At 42.6% G+C, this 19,717-nt stretch overlaps 1 protein-coding gene across 1 annotated transcript; it reads right to left on the bottom strand.

Moving 5' to 3' along the window:
- Positions 1 to 9: 9 nt before the first annotated feature.
- Positions 10 to 19,693, bottom strand: LOC135331856 (uncharacterized). The gene is made up of 3 exons (XM_064527121.1): positions 19,571 to 19,693; positions 2,444 to 14,823; positions 10 to 205 (listed from the first exon to the last, which is right to left on the bottom strand). Exons 1-3 carry the CDS (start codon positions 19,672 to 19,674, stop codon positions 186 to 188), a joined length of 12,504 nt encoding a protein of 4,167 aa, XP_064383191.1. The 5' UTR covers positions 19,675 to 19,693; the 3' UTR covers positions 10 to 185.
- Between the last annotated feature and the right edge of the window lie 24 nt (positions 19,694 to 19,717).

Genomic DNA, 19,717 nt, shown 5'->3' with positions numbered 1-19,717 from the left:
CAATTAGAATGTGAAAGAAAAACATTACGTATAATTATAATGATGCAAAATTTAATGACAAGGTAAATGGATGAAGTGACAACAAAAACATTATAATGGTGTTAAATGAATCATTAACATACATAGGAAAGTTAAATACACACTGCGTCAAATTGAAAGTTTTCCAACAACAGTAACAGTTGCCATTAGATAGTCACAAAGGAAGCTGCATATATGAAAACTTATTATGCACACAGCGAACAAACCTGTCATAGATACTGTCAGACAATACTAATTTTCCTGCGCTAACTACATTAAAAAGTACCAAGTCTTGAATGTACTTATTGAGCCTATACCCTAGGACAACAATGCTCACAGAATAACGTAGTTTAATTGCGTCAGTTATTTGAAAACAAGCCCCGTGCAATTACTCGCTTGACGACTTGCAATTACTGTGATACCCAGTACGCTATTAATAAGTACATGCAGTAAAATAGTACATCGTACGTTTATTACGAACCACAATGTCAAAACAGGCTCTGCAGAAGGCTTCTTGACAATAGGAAATAATAAAATGGGTGAGATACCCGTGGGACAACAACATTTACGCACTTTACATTTAATTCCCACGTAGGTGCGTTAAGTTGAACCTTCTCCTTAAAATGTTGCACAAAGAAGCGCTTGAACCAATCTCAAATGAATGCAGAGATTACTATTGACAATGCTTTGCTAACAGAGAAAGAACTAGAGTGATGAAAATGTAGGCCACAACAATTAAAGTATCAAAAGGAAGGATTTTCTGGCTAGGCGCATCCAGATGGCTCCACAGTGGCTGTTGCATCTTTATTTGTTCGTGCTCAGAGATCAAAAGAAGCAGGAGAGATGGTTTGAATTATTCACTTCACTAAACGAGTATGAATTTCTATCATGCAAGATTTACTATCGGAGAAAGACGGCAGGCGCAGTGCAGCTCCGAAAAATTTGCCTCTGATTGAAAAACTGTAATTACATTCCGCTCACGTGTTGTTTTTATGAGTCAGAGAATCACAATACAGAAATTGCACACAGGGACAGCATGCTCTGAGAACTGAGAGAACTTAACCTTTCTAAGCAGCAGCTATTGTTGCCTGTTAGCTAGTATTTTTGACACGAGTATTAGGATAGCTGACTCACAACACGTGAGCGAAATGTAATACTAATTATAATGAAAGCACCGCGGGTGCTGATGCCTCGGTGGAGGTGTCAAAGCTACATAACATAGCTACATAACATAAAGCTACTATAGCTATCATTATTATCATGATGAACATTTTTGCATTAATTTTGCTACAGAGAACTTCAACTATGATTGTTGTCAAAAACGATCAATGCCAAAAGTCCAAGTCTAAAATGAATGGCACTAGCAGAGCCTTGCAGCTCTCTTCCTTATCACTCTTGCAGCTACCTATAGCCAGCGTTCTAGTGCAGAGCTAAGTACTAAGTAGAGTAGCAACACTCCATGGACAAGTTTTGCAACGCACTCTTATGAAAAAGCTGCAATGGCATTCCAAGTAAGCAAAACTAGGCATAACTTGAGAATGAAGCATTTGCAAATCCACGAATTAAATCCAAGAAAACATGACTAGAAGCCTATAGAAACTCTTACTTGAACTTCATTGATTCTTGAGCAGCTGTAGCAGTCACACACACACAGACAGATACACTACCGTATACCTCGCTTGCGCATGCGCACCGAGGCATAATTACAGTTTTCAATCGAGGCTAATGGCTCGAGATACACCGCACTTGTCGCACCTTCTCTGGTTCACTACTATCTACACAAGAGCCTACTCTGACGTCAAAACTATGCCCATAATTATTATAATTATAACAATAGCAATTTTTCTTTTATCATATCCCACAAAGATCAAATTAAATTGTTCATGGTGTGATCCTTGAGTACTACAATTTCATTTTCGGCACGCCAATATTTGGGGGGGAGGGGGGGGGGGATTTTAAACAGAAAAAATTCTTTAGAAAACTAGTCAACAGACTCAAGTTGCAGGCTGTTATTTATAAACAGTGAAACAGTGAGGGATATACCGTATAGCACGAGTTTTTCAAAGGGCTTAATTTTCGATTTCGTGGGTTAGCAATTCTACACGAAAATTGTTAGAATTATCCGCTATAATATATAAAGATTAAAGGGTGTGGCTTCCGGTAAGCAGTCATTCCAAATACTTTTAGAGGCCATTCTACGAAATATAAGTGCCACAAAAATTTCGCGTTATACGGTAGTTCTCTTCTAGAAAGTGATTTATAAATTTCCACATGCTCCATATGCAAGGTAAAAATTCATCCACCACCTCGACTAAAATAAACCCTGGAGACATTCTAGAACAGCCACTGAAAAATTGAATGTAATTCTAGAGCCGAAAATATATTGGCATTTACAAAACAATGATAGAATGCAATGCACACTCACTTTTATAGGCCTGGTCTTCTGAGGGATGCAAATTGTTTTCCCTGGACATGTCCATTTCTCCAGCACTTGTCTCTCCCTCCACACCACTTACAGCAACCTCCTCCCCAGAGTCAGAGATCTTACCAGCGCTTCTATCACCCTCACCAGTGGACACGGATGTTTCACCATCAATGAAGTCACGGTCATCATAATTGGATGGGACATATACCCCTGGAATGGCTGCCTGGATTTCACTGGGCAGCACATCGGATTGTGTCTCGCCTTCTGACATTTGCGAATGATGACGAACTACTTCAACTTTTCCGTTCTTCATGCCCTCTCCAGAAATTATTCCGGATGAGAGAAGTGGTGTAACAGCCATACAGTTCTCTATGCCCTCTGCCAGTGGGTTTGAAACTGGTTCAGGTGAGAGAGGTGGTGTAACAGCCACGCTGTTCTCCACGACCTCTGCAGATGTGTTTGAAACTGGTTCAGGTGAGAGAGGTGGTGTAACAGCCTCTACAGATGTGCTTGAAACTGGTTCAGGTGAGAAAGGTGGTGTAACAGCCACTACAGATGTATTTGAAACTGGTTCAGGTGAGAGAGGTGGTGTAACAGCCTCTACAGATGTGCTTGAAACTGGTTCAGGTGAGAAAGGTGGTGTAACAGCCATGCTGTTCTCTATGCCCTCCACAAATGTATTTGAAACTGGTTCCGGTGAGAGAGGTGGTGTAACAGCCTCTACAGATGTATTTGAAACTGGTTCAGGTGAGAGAGGTGGTGTAACAGCCTCTACAGATGTATTTGAAACTGGTTCAGGTGAGAGAGGTGGTGTAACAACAGCCTCTACAGATGTGCTTGAAACTGGTTCAGGTGAGAAAGGTGGTGTAACAGCCATGCTATCAACACCGACTGTGACTTGGTCATCAGGGTTTGAGAGCTCCTCAAAGTCAACTTGCATTCGGGCAGCTTCAAACGATTCCTCGTGAGCAATTGGACATATAGGGGAGAGAACGGTGGTTTCAGTGAGTGTACGGAGTTTATCGATCACAACCTGTCTGAGGTTGAGAGCAGGGTCAGTAGAGCAATCCAGCAGTGTGACTTCATAGGTACATGTATAGTCATTTCCGGCTGAAAGGATCTCTAAGTAGATTTCATTACTGTTTTCGGTGAGTTTACGCAGGTGGTGACTACAGCTGTTTGGCCAATTGAGCTCCCATGGTTCCCCTTTTGTGACAACATTAGGGTCGAAGTCATTCTCATGCAGAACACTAAGTTGACATCTCAAAGCTTGAGGTGGTAGTAGTTCAGCATGACTTTTTGAGAGAGGTCTGAGCTTAGAAAGTGGTGTCATGTCACTTGTCCCTTTGTCCAGTAAGTACAGCTTGACCATACTGAGTGACATCCCAACAGAGCGTACAACAGCACGACACCACTCTCTGTCTTTATCATTAAAGACAGCTACAGGCAAACCAGGTGCAGGTTGTTTAACAGCTGGTAGGGAATCATTATCAGTCATTTCAGTAGCCATCTGCTTCAAAATATCGGCCTTCTCTGTTAGGACACACACAAAGTCTTCTGGTGTTGCCAGGTGCACAAACTCCACTTTGTGCCGACTACCAGGTGTGAGAGTTGGTGTGGAGAAGATGGTTGCATATTCGTTTTCTGGTTGTGAGAAAATTTCTTCATCTTCGCTTGCTGGTAACAAATTGTAAGCATGATAACATTCATTGATTGAGTAGCTATTAGTGGCTTGGGTCAGAGTTGATTGAGTTGGATTCGATTCGGTTATAAAAGACAAAGCAGAACCATTACTGTTGTTCTCATTGGTGTTGACAGGAGGTGGGTCCATAGATGTTAGCTGTTGAGAAATAGATTCGCTTTCTGGGTGAAACTCAGCTGCTACATAATTGACTGATACTGAGACAGTTGTTTCGTCTGATGAGTGAGATGTTTCTTGCACGCTAAATGCTGTATCAGCCATCTCATCATCTTGTGAAGATGCTATATGGAGGTCAGGTAATGGAACTCTGTCTTCATTTTCTTTGGTTACTTCCACACGTACCTCCTCCACAGATACCATGTTTTGTTGTGAGACTACTAGCTTAGCCTGTATATCTTTCGGATTGATTGGTTCCTCATCTTCGTGAGAAAAATGTTCTTGAGGCTCTTTGACTACGTTAGAAAGTGAGTGTAAATCAGTTTCTGGACTGGCAATGAGAGGAGAAGCCAGCTTTGACTCGATTAGCACATTTCCAATATTCACTCCAGTGGCAGTTGTTAGTACCACACCTAGATGACCTGTTGTGTCTATTGAAACAATCTCAATTCTTGCCTCTTTGTCTCCCACATGCTCAAGAAATTTAACAGCTGCATCTTCACAAAACACACCATCAATAGAACATGCTTCAATACCTGCCAGGAAACACTCCAAAGCTAACGGAGGGTGAGAAAGAAGGGACTTCGGGAGGAATTGCAACTTATCCAGGGTGACAGCCTCGGAGTTACCATAGTCAATGAAGGTAACCTCAGTGAGGCCTGACTCAGAGCTGTCTACTCGTGCACGATACCACAGGTAATCTTCACTGAACTGGGAAGCCAGTATGTTGCCTTGTTGAGGAGGGTTGTCGAGAGGACTGTCACAGAGCTGTTTTAGTTGAGACACAATGGACTCTAATATGCCTGCTTCGTCAGTCAGTTGGCAGAGAAAATAGTGTGGACTTTCACAGGTAAGTACAAACACAGAGTGTGCCGAACCTATTTCAAACTTCCTTTCTCTGAGCAGTCTAACCTCTTGTATATTGGGCTCTTCTTCAGCAAAGCATAAACGGCCTGAACTGCTGTCTTCTGTGACTTCAGGATGAGCATCAAGTGGTGGGTCCAAATCCTCACCTTCGGACAATTCAGCTATTACATTATTTGAGCCAAACTCACACTCTTCGTGTAGGTTCAACAAAACTTGATCTGAGAGATCGATGTTTGTCTGTATGTCCTCCAGCTTAACAGTGGGTCTCATTCCCTGACTCGCCGGGAGAATCACAGTCGCCCTCAACACTCTGCCTTCAACCAACCGGTTGATCAGCTCCTTGTACTCGAGAGGCCATGAGTCTCGTCTTGGGACTTGAGCAAGAGAACATGGGATTGCTTGGGCAGGGAGTTCAAGTAGGTTCTCAGGGCACATGACCACGTCTTCTGGTGGGATAATCTCGATATTTCCATAATCAATAAGTGAAACTTTAGTAGTTCCATCTTCAGAATCAACACCTGTCACTTCAGCACGATACCATTCACCATCAGCAGAGTTTTTGGCTAGTACATAGTCACCTTTGTGAAACGTCAAGGAAAATTCCTTTTGAGAATCTCCAAAATTTGCACAGTACTGCTTGATTTCTTCACTCAGGCTGTTTAACACAGCTTTACAGTCCGCTCTCTGGATGTACATCAAAGAAGGGCTCTGCACAAACACGACATTCACTTCGAGTGACTCCTGAATGGCCAAACTGAGTTTGAATGGAGCCTTGATGAGAGGTTTTCCGACTGACTCACTATCAGACTCTGTCTCTCCACATTCTGACCCGGTGTCAAGGGAGGTACTGCTAGCAGCAGAACCTTCAGTGGTCACTTTTGAGAAGTCAATCAGATCAGCAGGTTCAGAAGAGAGAGATTGTAATGGTGCCAGAGGCACTAATCCTTCCACTTGTTCCTCTAAGAGTGATGAGAAGTCGATGATATTTCCATTAGTGCTAACTTCCATTACATACTGCCCAGTGGGAGATACACTAGTCACAGTTACAGTGATGTGGTCACACTGAGAGACTAGCTTCTGAAACTTGCTGGTTTGCTCTTCCTTCCACCTCATGTCAGTGTCCAGACCTTCGAAAGCAGAGCAGTGAATCGCCTGAATGGCAACTGGCTGAAACTGTTCTGGTAAGTCGACAATCTTGTCAGAAGTGCTAAGCTCTGTGTTGCCATAGTCCACATACAACAAAGACACTTCGATGTCTTTCACACTTTTCACCAATGCTCGGTACCACTCATTGTCCTCACTGTACTGAGCAAGACAGATCCTTCCAGGAATGAGATCCTCTATAGCAAGTAGGTGGCTAGCCAACGGGGGTGACATCACAGTGACGATTTGGCTCATTAGATTCTCTAACTCGGCAGCCTGTTCAAGGGGTTGGCAATAAAAGTTTGTGGGGGAATTGACGTGGCTGACGTAAGCTTGGATGCTGCTACCCACACTGAGTTGAGTGGGAATGTAAGAGTGCTTGTCTACTGGGGATGCAGATGATGGTGACACAATCATTCCCAGTACTGAGGCATTCATGTGGGCACCTTCTTGGTCAAAGAGGTCAACTACATATCGATCTTCATGTACTGCTCTGATCTTGATTTTGAATTCTTGATTCAAATCATATCGAAAGAACTGTTCCAATACCGCATTCGTAAACTCCATGGTGTAGTCATGCACTAGTGAGCACGGGATTCCTTGAGAACACAGCTGGGAGAATTTGTCTACTAAAGAATGAATCTGCTCAGCAGCAACATGTTCAGAGTTGCCGTAATCAACGAAGTTCACCTCGATATCAGACTTCGAGTGGACTGCTATGATTTGAGCACGATACCAGGTCCCTGTGCCAGAGTACTGAGCCACACAGAACAAGCCAGGTGTCAGGTCAGGTTCCACACAATGTGAACTGTAGTATTTACTAACTTCGTCCATTAGGACCTCCAGTTTGTCACAGTCAGATTTTAGTTGGCAAAAGAATTTAGATGGTGAGTCACTAAATGCTATGTACACAGGGTACGTCTCTCCTAGTTCGATGTCAAGAGAAGGAATCGTGACTAAAGCAGGGGAAGTTTCTAGAATCTTCTCAGTTTGCAGCGTGGCCAGAAAAAGTGCATCAATGCCTCTCTCGCCTTCTTGTAAGTTAACTTCCCATTTTTGGGGGTTTAGTTGTTTAACGAAAGAGACAAGTAGTTCTTTGCCCATCACAAGACCAGAAAACACTGATACATTCTCTTCTGTAAAGGTATTGTCTTCTATACTAGCCAAAGAGCATTCAATAGCCTGCACAGGTGTTTCAAGAAACTTAGGCTGTAGCTCAAACACTTGAGAGGCAGGGACAGTTTCTGAGTTGCCATAGTCAACGAAACGAACAGTGAGTCCTTCTGATGATTCGTCTTGAACAGTTGACCTGTACCAGCACCCATCCTCCGAGAACTTGGCACAACAAGCACTTCGCCGATTAACAAGCACAATATTCTCATTGCCCTCACATACTGTAGATAGTTCACTCTGCAAGACAGTCAGCACATCGTCAGCTGTCGGCATCTGAAGCCAAAACTGGACAGGAGAGTTGATATGAGACACATACATATCACAGATATCTCCCACAGACGGTTTCGTGAAATCAATATAGGTAAGTGCATCCTCTTGAGGTGACACAGCCGAAGCCGATATAGTAGTATTATCAGTCTGTAGTCGATGGTCATCAGTGCTGCCTGCCAGACTAAGAGATATTAGCTCCCTACTAACTGGCAACTGTTGGTCATCAATCAGGACAACATTCAGTGTGGTTCTGCCATCAAATGTGAAAGGCTTTTCGGTAAGGTCAGAATCAAACATCACTTGACTCTTAAAAGTCTTCCCCACCACAAGCTCCGAAAATGTGTCAATGGCTTCATCACTCCATTCAGAACCCAATGGTGAAATAGAGCCAAGAGAGCAAGGAATAGCTTGTGCCGGCAGCTTAGTGAATTCTGAGTCCAGGAATCGTAGCTTCTCATATGGGACCATCTCAGAGTTACCGTAGTCTACAAACTTTACTTCTACCCCAGTGGAGCTCACCCCTTCAACGAGGCATCGGTACCAGAGATCATCCTCTGAATATTGAGCTGCTAGGTAACACTCAGCAGTGTAGTTGGACAGAGCTACTGGCTTGAGAGGGTTGGCCGTAGACGTGTAGAAATTTTGCATACTGTTCATTAGGGACTGCAGCTGGCGAACATCAAAGTGACTGTAAAATAGGGAAGGAGAGTCAACACTTTGAACAAGGGCATCGTGAAACGAGTTATTTTTGAGATCAGCTGGAAAGACACAAGTGATTCGCACATCGGTGCTGGCAACTATATTGTTCTCTGATAGTTCAACAGCAGGGTCTACATTTCGTGGACTGACAATTTTTAAAGTTTTAATGGCATGTGACATGATATCGACATTAGTATCAAAAGTCTGGAGATCAACTGTATAAGTCTCATCATCCTTAACAGATACACACTTCAGTTTCATCTCTTGGTCTAGCAGCAAATCACACCACTGTTGGTGGCTGGTCTCACCGTAGGAATAGAACTGGGAGCCTTCTAAGGCACACTTAACGACCTGAGCAGGCAGTTGGCAAATTGTTGACGTGATCTTTCTGAGCTCAGTGATATTCAAAACGTCTGAATTGCCATAGTCAACATAGTACACTTTCACTGTGCCATTTTTGTTGAGGTTAACTATCTGAGCACGGTACCACTCCTCATCTTCTGTGAATCGAGCTAGAACGCACTCTTTTTCGCACCACTCAGTGCTTTGTGGGCTACTTTCACAAAACGATTTGATTTCGACCATCAAAAAGTCAAGTTTTGATTCGATGTCAACCACCTGGCAGTAAAACTCCTCAGCAGAATTGAAAGCTGTTACAACCACATCACAGGTGGAGCCAGGTTCAAGGGACAGCAGTGGTATTTTTGGGGAACTGTTTGTTGGTGATATTTTCTTTGAAGCAGTCACACTTTCCACAGGTTGCAGTGAAGCAGGAGATACGGCTTCAATAAGTATCTCAGATATGTTCCGCCCATTTACTTCCATAGTGACAGAATAGCAGTCACCTAGAACATGGGGCTCAAAAACAGCAAGCACTTCTTTCTGTAGAATAATTTCCTGAAACACTGTTAAGCACTCTGGACTTTCTGTGGCAGTGAAATTCTTCAGGCAGCATTTGATAGAATGTGCAGGCAAACCACAAAACTGTGGCTCTAGTTCCATTATAAGAGAAAGAGGAAGTGACTCAGAGTTGCCGTAATCAATGTAGAACAAAATAGCATTTTCTCCGGAGATTGTCGTAATTTTTGCTCTGTACCAGGAGCCATCATCACCGAACGGAGCAGCACACAGACGGCCAACAGCTGGGGTAGCCAACAATCGGCTTTCCCCACTCTCTGCATAGAATGAATAGAGATCGTTCATCAAGCTATCAAAAGCACTCTCCGATAGAATTTGACAATAAAATTCTTCGAAGCTGGCTACAAAGCACACCGTCACTTGCATGGGTAGGCCACACTCGGGAATCACAGCAGAAATGTCAGTATTGTCCAGAGTAGTCGATAAATTAGGAGTAGCATACGGAGCAAGAATCTCTTTGATTCGTATGCCATTCACTTTCATATCAGTCATGAAACTGCCATCTGGGAGCCTGTCAATAAACGTGACTTCCACAGACTGGTCGAGGGTGTCTTGGAAGGAGTTTGAGCAATTTTCATTGGAGTACTGTTGAGGTAGACTGCAAAGCAGAGCTTGGATTGGCAAAGAGCAAAACTGTTGCTCCAACTGCATTAATTTGGATAATTCAACTTCACTTGTGTTACCGTAGTCCATGTAAAAAACAGAAGCACTCCGTGAGTTCAAGTCAGTAATAACACCTCTGTACCACGAGCCATCGTCAGAGAACGGAGCAGCACAGTAAGAGCCTATACCAGGTGCAGCCAGTAAACTGCCATTGCTCCCCTCTTCATAGAAAGCATACAAATTGTCCATTAACTCGTTAAAATGTGTACTGAACGTGGACAGTTGACAGTAGAACTCTTTACAGCTGGAAATGAAGGACACAGTGCACATAGTTGGCGTGTTGAGATCAGGAGAGAGTGTTTTTATCTGTTGCGTATCGAATGTTCGGAGCATAATTTGCTCTTGTAGTAACACATCCTTAGCAGAGAGAAAAGTAGCAAGAATATCTTGTCCTTCTTTGGTTGTGAGTTGCACAGCAACAAAAGTGTCAAAATCTGAGAATGGAGCATGAAATTCTGCTGTGAGTTCTTTGTCACTAATCAAGTTGCTGAATGCTTGGGAGTCAGCATCAGTTGACTGGTCTTTTGGCAAGCCATTAAGATAGCAGGGAACAGCAAAACAGGGGACAGACAAAAATTGGGAGTCCAAGGCTCTAACAGCTGACATTGTAGTCGTCTCTGAGTTACCATAATCGACAAACTCCACGTCTACCTGACTACCACATATACCTGTAATCTTTGCACGGTACCAGACATGGTCTTCAGAAAATTTTGCAGCACACAAACAACCTACATATGGCTCGAGATTCTGACCATTCAGCTTGTAGAAGTCGTTAAATGAGTCAACAAAAGTCTTCAAAGTTTCATAATCATCAGCCAGTTGAAGGTAGAAGCGAAATGGTGTATCAATGAAACAAGGCACAACAGTAGTAGGACAATTCACTCTGACGATGGGTGGAGGAACAGTTCTAATTGCAGAAGAATCTGGAGTTGCAGCTGAAGCGTGGATTAAACCAAGTTGCTGGGTAATAGTAGTACCATCTTCACATTTGAGGTCAGCAACTATCTGGTTATCGTCAGTAATCTTCTTTACACTTAGCGTGAAGTTCTGATCAAGAGTTAAACTGGAGAATGTGGTGGTGGTGTCATCAGAAATATCGGTATTCTCAGGAGCACAATACAGTGAGCACGAGATAGCTTGAGCTGGAGTCTGAACAAAGGTCTTCAATATGTTTTTGGTAGTGTCCAAACAGACAGATTCACAATTACCATAATCGACAAATTTCACAAAGACTGAGCCTTCACTTTCAATTCGACAGATTTGAGCTCGGTACCACTCGCTATCCTCTGAGAACAGGGCAATGATTGGTTGATTGACCATGTTACTGACATCAACAGGAGAGGAAGAATTCAAAGAGCCACAATGACAACGAATATTGTCCATTAATTCATCCAAATCTGGTGAACTTTCAGTCAACTGACAGTAAAAGTTGGTTAACGACTCAACGTGACAAACAAGCACTTCATAAGTACACCCAGTCTTTAGAGCAATGTTGTTATAACACAGTGGCTGTTTCGGTATTTGCTCAGTTATCTTTATAGGGCTTGCGACAGCAACTTGTGCTCCAGATGGCACTAATCTCACATCACTGTCTTCATTCGAGGAAGCGGGAAGGTGCTTCTTAGCAAAACCACGCCGCACGAGCTCCTGCCCAATATCAGTGTTTGGGTGCAATGGGTCAAACAAATGCACATATGGATAGTCATCCGCATCTAATTGAATTACTTCACAGTTCAACTCCCTCTCCTGCACCATACTAATGAAACACTGGCAGGCATCCTTGTTCCAGTCATTTCCTATTCGAGGAGCTACAGTAGCAATTGAGAAACTGATAGCCTGAGCAGGGAGAGCAAAACAGTCACTGGGAAGGGCTTTCAAACTAGTCACCTTCACTTCTTCACTGTTGCCATAGTCAACAAACAACACCAGAGCTGTTTTGGCAGCAACATTCACGCTCTCAATGGTACCTCTGTACCAAGCATTGTCCACGGAGTACTGAGCACAACAGGAAGCTCCTACTTCAGGATCATCCAGTGCAGGGAGACTGGGGCCTACAGATTCCAGTGTGGCAGTCAATGCTTCCATCTCTTCCAGGTACTCAGGCAGTTGACACCATACAACAGATGGCGATTCCACATGAGTAATAAAAATGTTCTTGTAACATTTTTCTGCTTCCAATGAAATAAACTCAAATTCAAGAAGCTCTGACAAAGATGGAGGTTTCAGTTTGGGGATCGAGACAGCGGCTTGGAGTTCAGGTGAATCTGCGTCTTTTTCTGTTTCCGCATGTAGCTTAACTGCATACCCGTAATCAAGTAATTCCTGAGAAATGTCACTGTCTGGGCATGGGTCAAATAAAATCACAGAAGGATATCCGTCGTCATCGAGTCGAATAACCGAAAAGTTGAGTTCCTTCTCCCGTACTAGGTTCACAAAAAAATCACAAGCATCTTCACTCCAATCGTCTTCACAAGGAGCAACGGTGGCCATTGAGAAACTGATAGCCTGAGCAGGGAGAGCAAAACAGTCACTGGGAAGGGCTTTTAAACTAGTCAGCTTCACTTCTTCACTGTTGCCATAGTCAACAAACAACACCAGAGCTGTTTTGGCAGCAACATTCACGCTCTCAATGGTACCTCTGTACCAAGCATTGTCCACGGAGTACTGAGCACAACAGGAAGCTCCTACTTCAGGATCAATCAGTTCAGGGAGACTGGAGCCTATAGATTCCAGTGTGGCAGTCAATGCTTCCATCTCTTCCAGGTACTCAGGCAGTTGACACCATACAACAGATGGAGACTCGGCATGGGTTATGAAAACACTTTCATACAATTTTCCCACTTTGATTGAGAGAAACTCGTAGTTAACCGGAGCAGTTTCAACTTCAGGAGGACAATTCAAAGAATGCTTAGGAACCGCGACAGTGGCTTGAGGTTCAGATGAAACTGCTAAGTTAGCAATACTAGGAGGCAGCTCAATGGCATACCCACATTGAACTAATTCTTGAGCAATGTCATAATCTGGGCTTTGTGGGTCACTCAAGGTCACAGAAGGATATCCGTCGTCATCGAGTCGAATAACCAAACAATTGAGTTCTTTCTCCCGTACTAGGTCCACAAAAAAATCACGAGCATCTTCACTCCAATCGTCTTCATAAGGAGCAACGGTGGCCATTGAGAAACTGATAGCCTGAGCAGGGAGAGCAAAATAGTCACTGGGAAGGGCTTTCAAACTAGTCAGCTGTACTTCTTCACTGTTGCCATAGTCAACAAACAACACCAGAGCATTTTTGGCAGCAACATTCACGCTCTCAATGGTACCTCTGTACCAAGCATTGTCCACGGAGTACTGAGCACAACAGGAAGCTCCTACTTCAGGATCAATCAGTTCAGGGAGACTGGCGCCTATAGATTCCAGTGTGGCAGTCAATGCTTCCATCTCTTCCAGGTAGTCAGGCAGTTGACCCCACACAATAGATGGCGATTCCACATGAGTGATAAACAGTTTTTCATATACTTTGCCAACTTCTATAGTGATGTTTTCGAAATCAGCAGGAATTTCATTTGGAAGGTTGGCAGAGGCAGACAGCTCAACAATACCATTATCAGCTAGAGTTCTTCCCATATCCTTCCCAGTATTTGGATCGGTAAGGCGTACTGTGTACACATCTGGAGAAAGCTCGCTTACAAAATGAGCCACAAATTCTTCCTCGAGAGCGAAGGCTGTAAAGTCTTTGCTTGCTTGAGGGGTCCAAGCGATGTTGCCATATATGGGGTGTGGTTTGTCGCTTCGAACGGGCAACACACCATCTAAACCACACATTAATGCACAGAATGGAGATCGTGTAAATTGCTGTGGGAGAATTTTCAGATCCTTCGTAGCAACAGTAAGAGTGTTTCCATAATCTCCAAACCAGACCTTCACTTTTGTACCTGACTTGCGACTTGAGATCTCAGCACGATAAAAACGGACATCATTGTCATATAGGCCACAGCAAGCTACACCTTCACGAATGGATGCATCAGGTAATGAAGCCAATGATCGAAGGGTTGTTGGACTGTTTAGTTCTTTCATGAGCTCTTCCAAAGCTCCCATTTTCTTAGATAGCTGCACCCAGAATTTTCCTGGTGAGTCTACAAAGGAGACAACTACATTCTGATTCGTGCCTACTTCAGCATTGTCAGCACAAACAGCATACTCGCCAAGCTTCCTCTTGATTAAAAATTCAGCTAGAGTGACATCACTCTTCTCATTCTCGTATAAGAGAACATTGAAGCATGGCAAGAATTGCAGAAAAGGATGGCCTTTGGATCCATTCTTGGATAGGAAGACACAACAGGTTTCTCGATCCATGATCAGATCCTTTACCTTGGACCCAAAATTGGCGTCTTTTGGGATGAAATTGGCAATTGTACAACAAACACTCTGGTAGGGAAACTCAAAGAAAGAATCGACTGATGCACTTAACTGTTCTATGGCAAGGTCTTCAGTATTTCCATAGTCTACATAAAACACATTGATGTTAGAGCTTTTAACTTTAACAACGAGTGCTCGGTACCATGTTTGGTCTGTTTTTGAGAGAGCAAAGCACTTCAGGCCATACTCAGGAATGACTTTGTGTGTACCAGTTGACTCAATACTCTTAGAAATTCGATCGGATAATTCAGCAAGTTTGTAGGCTTCTTTAGTGTCTAATTGAACAAAAAATATTCCATTTTCCTCGACATGAGTAGTATAAGCCTTCTGTTTCTTTTCAAACACAATTTTGACTGACATTTTTAAAACCACCCTGAAAAAAGATAAAATTGTTATTGTACATGTCTTGTTATTGTACATGTCTGCTACTTGCAATACAATTCTAATTTATCCGACAACGAAAATTGTCCGGGTATAATTGGAACAGATTTTTATAGAGCACGCAAAATTTAATAGAACAGTGTGTGACTGAATATCTAAAACTGCAGCTATCTAACTTGCAGTACTCATGCTGGCTATAAATCCTTTCCCGGCTTTAATAAAAAATCCATATCTCATGAACCATACGATGAAATCACTTGTAACTATTTCCTACAGGTAGCCCAGACCCAAGAGATATCTTGACACCATCATCGTTACCTAGCAACTGACCACCCCCACTAATTATCAATTTTTTTTTTACAAATTTTACATTTATATGTATCTAAACAATAATTATTGTATGAAGGCACAAAGTGACTAAAGACACTAAGTAAGTGTTTTCAGTGTTCTCACGGTGACATGGTTCAATCAGGATCTGCAACAACTTCTCTGCGAGATTGTATCGGAAGACACCCTTTTCCCGAGAAATGTTTTCTTCATCTACACACAGGTTTACAAGTTCAATGGTGGCTCATGATGTCCATTTGTGTACTAACTAGACTAAGCGAACCTATCAACAGTACATAATTATGATGCTCTATAGTTACTTACAAGGTCCAGGAACTTGGTCCATGCTCAGGAGCTTCTTCATCAGGCTCTCCAGGCTCTTTATTTATAGCTTGACCTCTGAAAAGTAGCTTCCTACCTAGCTATGATCCCAGTCACTGTCCTCTCACTCAACAAGGCCATAAGCATCATTCTTCTCACTGTCTAGCTACCCTAGAACCTTGCTATGGTTGTAGATCTACTACAAAGATTTTGTAGCCGGCCATTATCAAAATACTACTACAAAGATTTTGTAGCCGGCCATTATCAAAATGGTCACTTTTCTTTCGACAGTACTGTACAAAGTGTACCTTGAGGCAGGATATTGAAAATACCACGTGAAAGAGCAGCTCAATGCGCATGTGCTGGTACCTACAGCGTGCACATAGCTGCAAAAGAGCATTCGCAACAATTTTTTTTCATTATCACTACCGCTGCCGTCATGTGACGGCTAAAGCCGGGAAAGGGTTAATAAGTTAAACGTAGTTAACAAGGAAGCATCATAACTGCGGCCTCACCTCGGTTATAGAGGTGCTCGGGCGTGGCCCCGTATATCACGCATGCGTGACTTACTTGCTTACACGTGCAAAGACTTTGAGTTGCATAAACTACTGCTCTATCGGGTTGCTCAACTTTCGAGCCTCCCATCCTCCCTGTCAGACACTACTCTGACCATTCCTTTACAGGTAAGGGGGCTGAATGAGGGTCCCCCCAAACACTTACGCAGGGTTTCATTTAGGGGGGGTGGGGGGAAGCTTCGCCCCCAAAAGAGAGGGGAAAATAGGGGGAGAGGGAGAGGGAGAGGGAGAGGGAGGGAGGGAGAGGGAGAAAGAAAGGGGTACTATACCCAACATTATCTAGACACGGTATTTTGCTACTAATACATGTAGATGATTGGTCATCACCTAGTCTTACCACAAATCTATCCATTGCTTTAATTAGTACATGTGGTTTCTATAGTGTTCTATAGATACGGTCCACAATTTCAAACCAGCATACCAAGTTATATGTCAATGCACATTGCCAGGAGTACATTGCTAATAGGCACCAACAACAAACAATATAGGGGGTGTGGTGATAGGAAGTGGGCGTGGCCTCATCTTTTTTGCGCTGGGGCGCGCGGTTCCTTTTCTAACTTCCCCTCAAAATTTAAAAATCCTGTGAAACCCTGCTTACGTGCCTAATGCTAACTGCAATGCAAAATTAAAGCACCAGTGTTTGCTGATTAGAACAATGAAAATTTCCCAGAAAGTGTCCGATAAATAGCCGTTAGCTAGTTATTTTCAAAGATTTACCCAGAAACACGAACATAATAGTGCCTCGAAAATAAACTGAGTTTAAAAGTTTGTGTGTGCTTTGGGGAAATCGTATGAGGGAGGAGAAGAGAAACAGGAAATTAACTTGGTATGGCCTAATAGCTAGATACCTACACTCACTGTAGCACTATCAATCAGTATTAGCATAATCACAGCCACAATCTATGATCCAAAAACAGCTAGCTAGTCTCTCCGTGAACTAGCCTACTCCGTGAATTGAGGAAAAGTCCACATCTGTTTATGGAATGGCATACCGTATAGCGTGAAATTTTCGCTGTTTTCATGAGTTAGCAATCCTCCATAAAAATTCAGGTCCACAAAATGCCAGCTAACGAAAGACACAATGTAATTTGATCAAATTTATTCAACGAAATGCTTCTAGAGGTGCCTCAAAAATTTTGTGCTATACTGTATCCGGTCTTCACTTGAATTTCGAGGAGTAAAGATTCATAGTGACTATCTAATAACGAACAGCCACACTCAGAATTAACAGAACATTTTTGCTGGGATAGCATTATTTTGCACTTTTCAAAGCTTGTATGAGCTAGAGAAGCTGTTAGCAAAGCTCCAAGATTCATTTGTAGCAGGAATTGACTTATTGAGCGCATACATGGGGTTAGAATTTGAAGGCTCTCAACAAAGACCAACACTTAAAATAGAACAGCCACTACACCGATCTGTTTTTCAGCAATCAATACATGTGAACATGCAGCTTGATCTACTGAGCTCTTGTGATTTAATCACTACTGGGAATTCATAATGTGGGAACGGTTCCCATTAGCCGCCATGAGTCTAGTTATTTAACCAGGGAAAGATGATTGCTCGAATCTCGTCACCTACCTGCATAGCAGAGTATTTTCATTATTCATTATTGTCAGTCACGTGACCATCAAATTTGCAGGCACTAAATGTATACAGGCACTAAATGTATAGTTATAAGGTTATGTGATATAGCCCATGTGCGACACGCATCTCACATTGATTTTCAACGTAGCGTATTCCCACAATACCTTTGTTATTCTGTAACTAAGGCTTTCAAAGTCAAGGGTAGTATAGGTTAGACCTAGATCCAACTTTTTATGTCGCTGAACCCCGCTATTCAGTTACGAGATACGCTTGCGACAAAAGGTGAGGGAACTGCACCGGTCATAAATATCTGAACAAATTTTAACCAGGACCTCAGCTGGAGAAACACTATAGCTAGCCATGAGCAACGTACAGAGCAGGCTTACAGGGTTCTGCCTACAGTGGTTGTTTAGGTAACTATACTAACCACTTCTAGATATTTTTCGACCACCAGTCAACGTTTCCGACCACTGCTACATACTATAATGCACCGTAGCTAGCTAGCCAAGCTTATCACATTTTACTGTCTTGATGTGCCTTATATAGAGCTAACTATGAATTGAGCTTTACTGCGTATGACCAGAACAGTTAATAGGCTATTAAATAGCTGCAGTATGGCTTTGTTGAGTTCGAGGAGTACTGCAGCTAGCTATACTCTGCCTTCAAACAGGGAGTTGGACCACCTGCTAGGAGAGTGAGCAACTGGCTACGCTTCCAAGTACTGTGATGAAGAAATCTTATAGTAGCACCATACTGATGCAAGTACATTTTTTTCAACTGCATACTTACATATCTTACAACACATGCATGTTCAAATGTGTGTCCCCCTTACAATACACCCCCCCCTGCAAGGGTGGCTTTGCCCCCCCCCCCCCCCCCCCCATCATTTTTAACCACCTCTCAAAATTCCTGGGCCGCTTAACGGTCAGTTACAAGAGTTCTGCAAGCCTAGAGTCTGTTACGACAAGATCGCGGCAAACGCCTAGCTGCTAAGACCTAGCTGCTAAGAGAATGTTATCACAATGAAAAAAAATGTCGTACCTCCTCTGAGCCAGAGCAGTGTATCTACCGTAGTGCTAGAAATGTATGCGTGATACAAACTAATGCTAACGCTTATAATATTGCATAAATTTGTATTGCACAATTGTTGATCTTTATTCAAGCCCCAAGGAAATAAATCGCATGAAGTTTTTGTAGCTTTGAAATTGGCCAAAACACAATATTTTATGCTCTCATAATTATTTCTAGCACTACTATGGTATATCAGATTGCTATAATCATGGATGTGATCTCCACATAATTGTTCAGTGTTCAGTGTTCAGCAGGTGCATTAGTGACCTGGACATGTTTTAAAGTCTATGTCGTATGATATTTTAAATGACCTCCTGCCCTCGTAGAATTTTACAATAAATGTTGCGGGGAATCAAGCAATCAACTCTTTTGCTTGGCCCAAGGCAGCCAGACATAAATATTAACTAATAAAAAACAATTTCTTTGGCGCACAGATAGAATGGAGAAAATTATGTTGAGCTGTTCAAATTGCAGCAGTACATAGCTTGGAGGTGCATTTCGGCAGTATAAAAAAATTATACAGACTGTTTAGTTGTGGCGATAAGAGCGATAAGAGTTATTTTTTAAGGTAAGAACCCCACCCATAATATGTCCTGCCCTTGTAGTTTCTTTTTTGCTGTGTAAATCTAGTATAAAATCAGTACGCCCGCAAGACAGGGAAGTTTATGAGGAATGCGGAGTTATGGTAATCAAACCCCACCCAGTTGCTATCAAATAGGGTATATTATAATAATTATGGTAAGAATAATTTCTAAATAATCATTGTAAGATTGTAAGTTACCCCAACCAAATAACATGGAACCAGATGCCCTAAATCAAATATTATCTTAGAGCCACTACTATATTGACCACAAAATCTACCTTAGACAAAAGTGGGAAGCGTTTGGAGAGGAGTACACAGTAGCACAGATCACTGGTCCATGGGCTTCTTGGCTTCTTGGCTGACCACGTGGACGACAGCGCATGCGCCCACATGCCTGTCTGATAAACAATGGCAGAATCTACAAC

This window comes from Halichondria panicea, chromosome 2 (genome assembly GCF_963675165.1).
Source record: "Halichondria panicea chromosome 2, odHalPani1.1, whole genome shotgun sequence".
NCBI classification, from domain to species: Eukaryota; Metazoa; Porifera; class Demospongiae; order Suberitida; family Halichondriidae; genus Halichondria; species Halichondria panicea.
The sequence above is the reverse complement of the archived record's forward strand: the minus strand, read 5'-3'. Positions and strand labels throughout refer to the sequence as shown.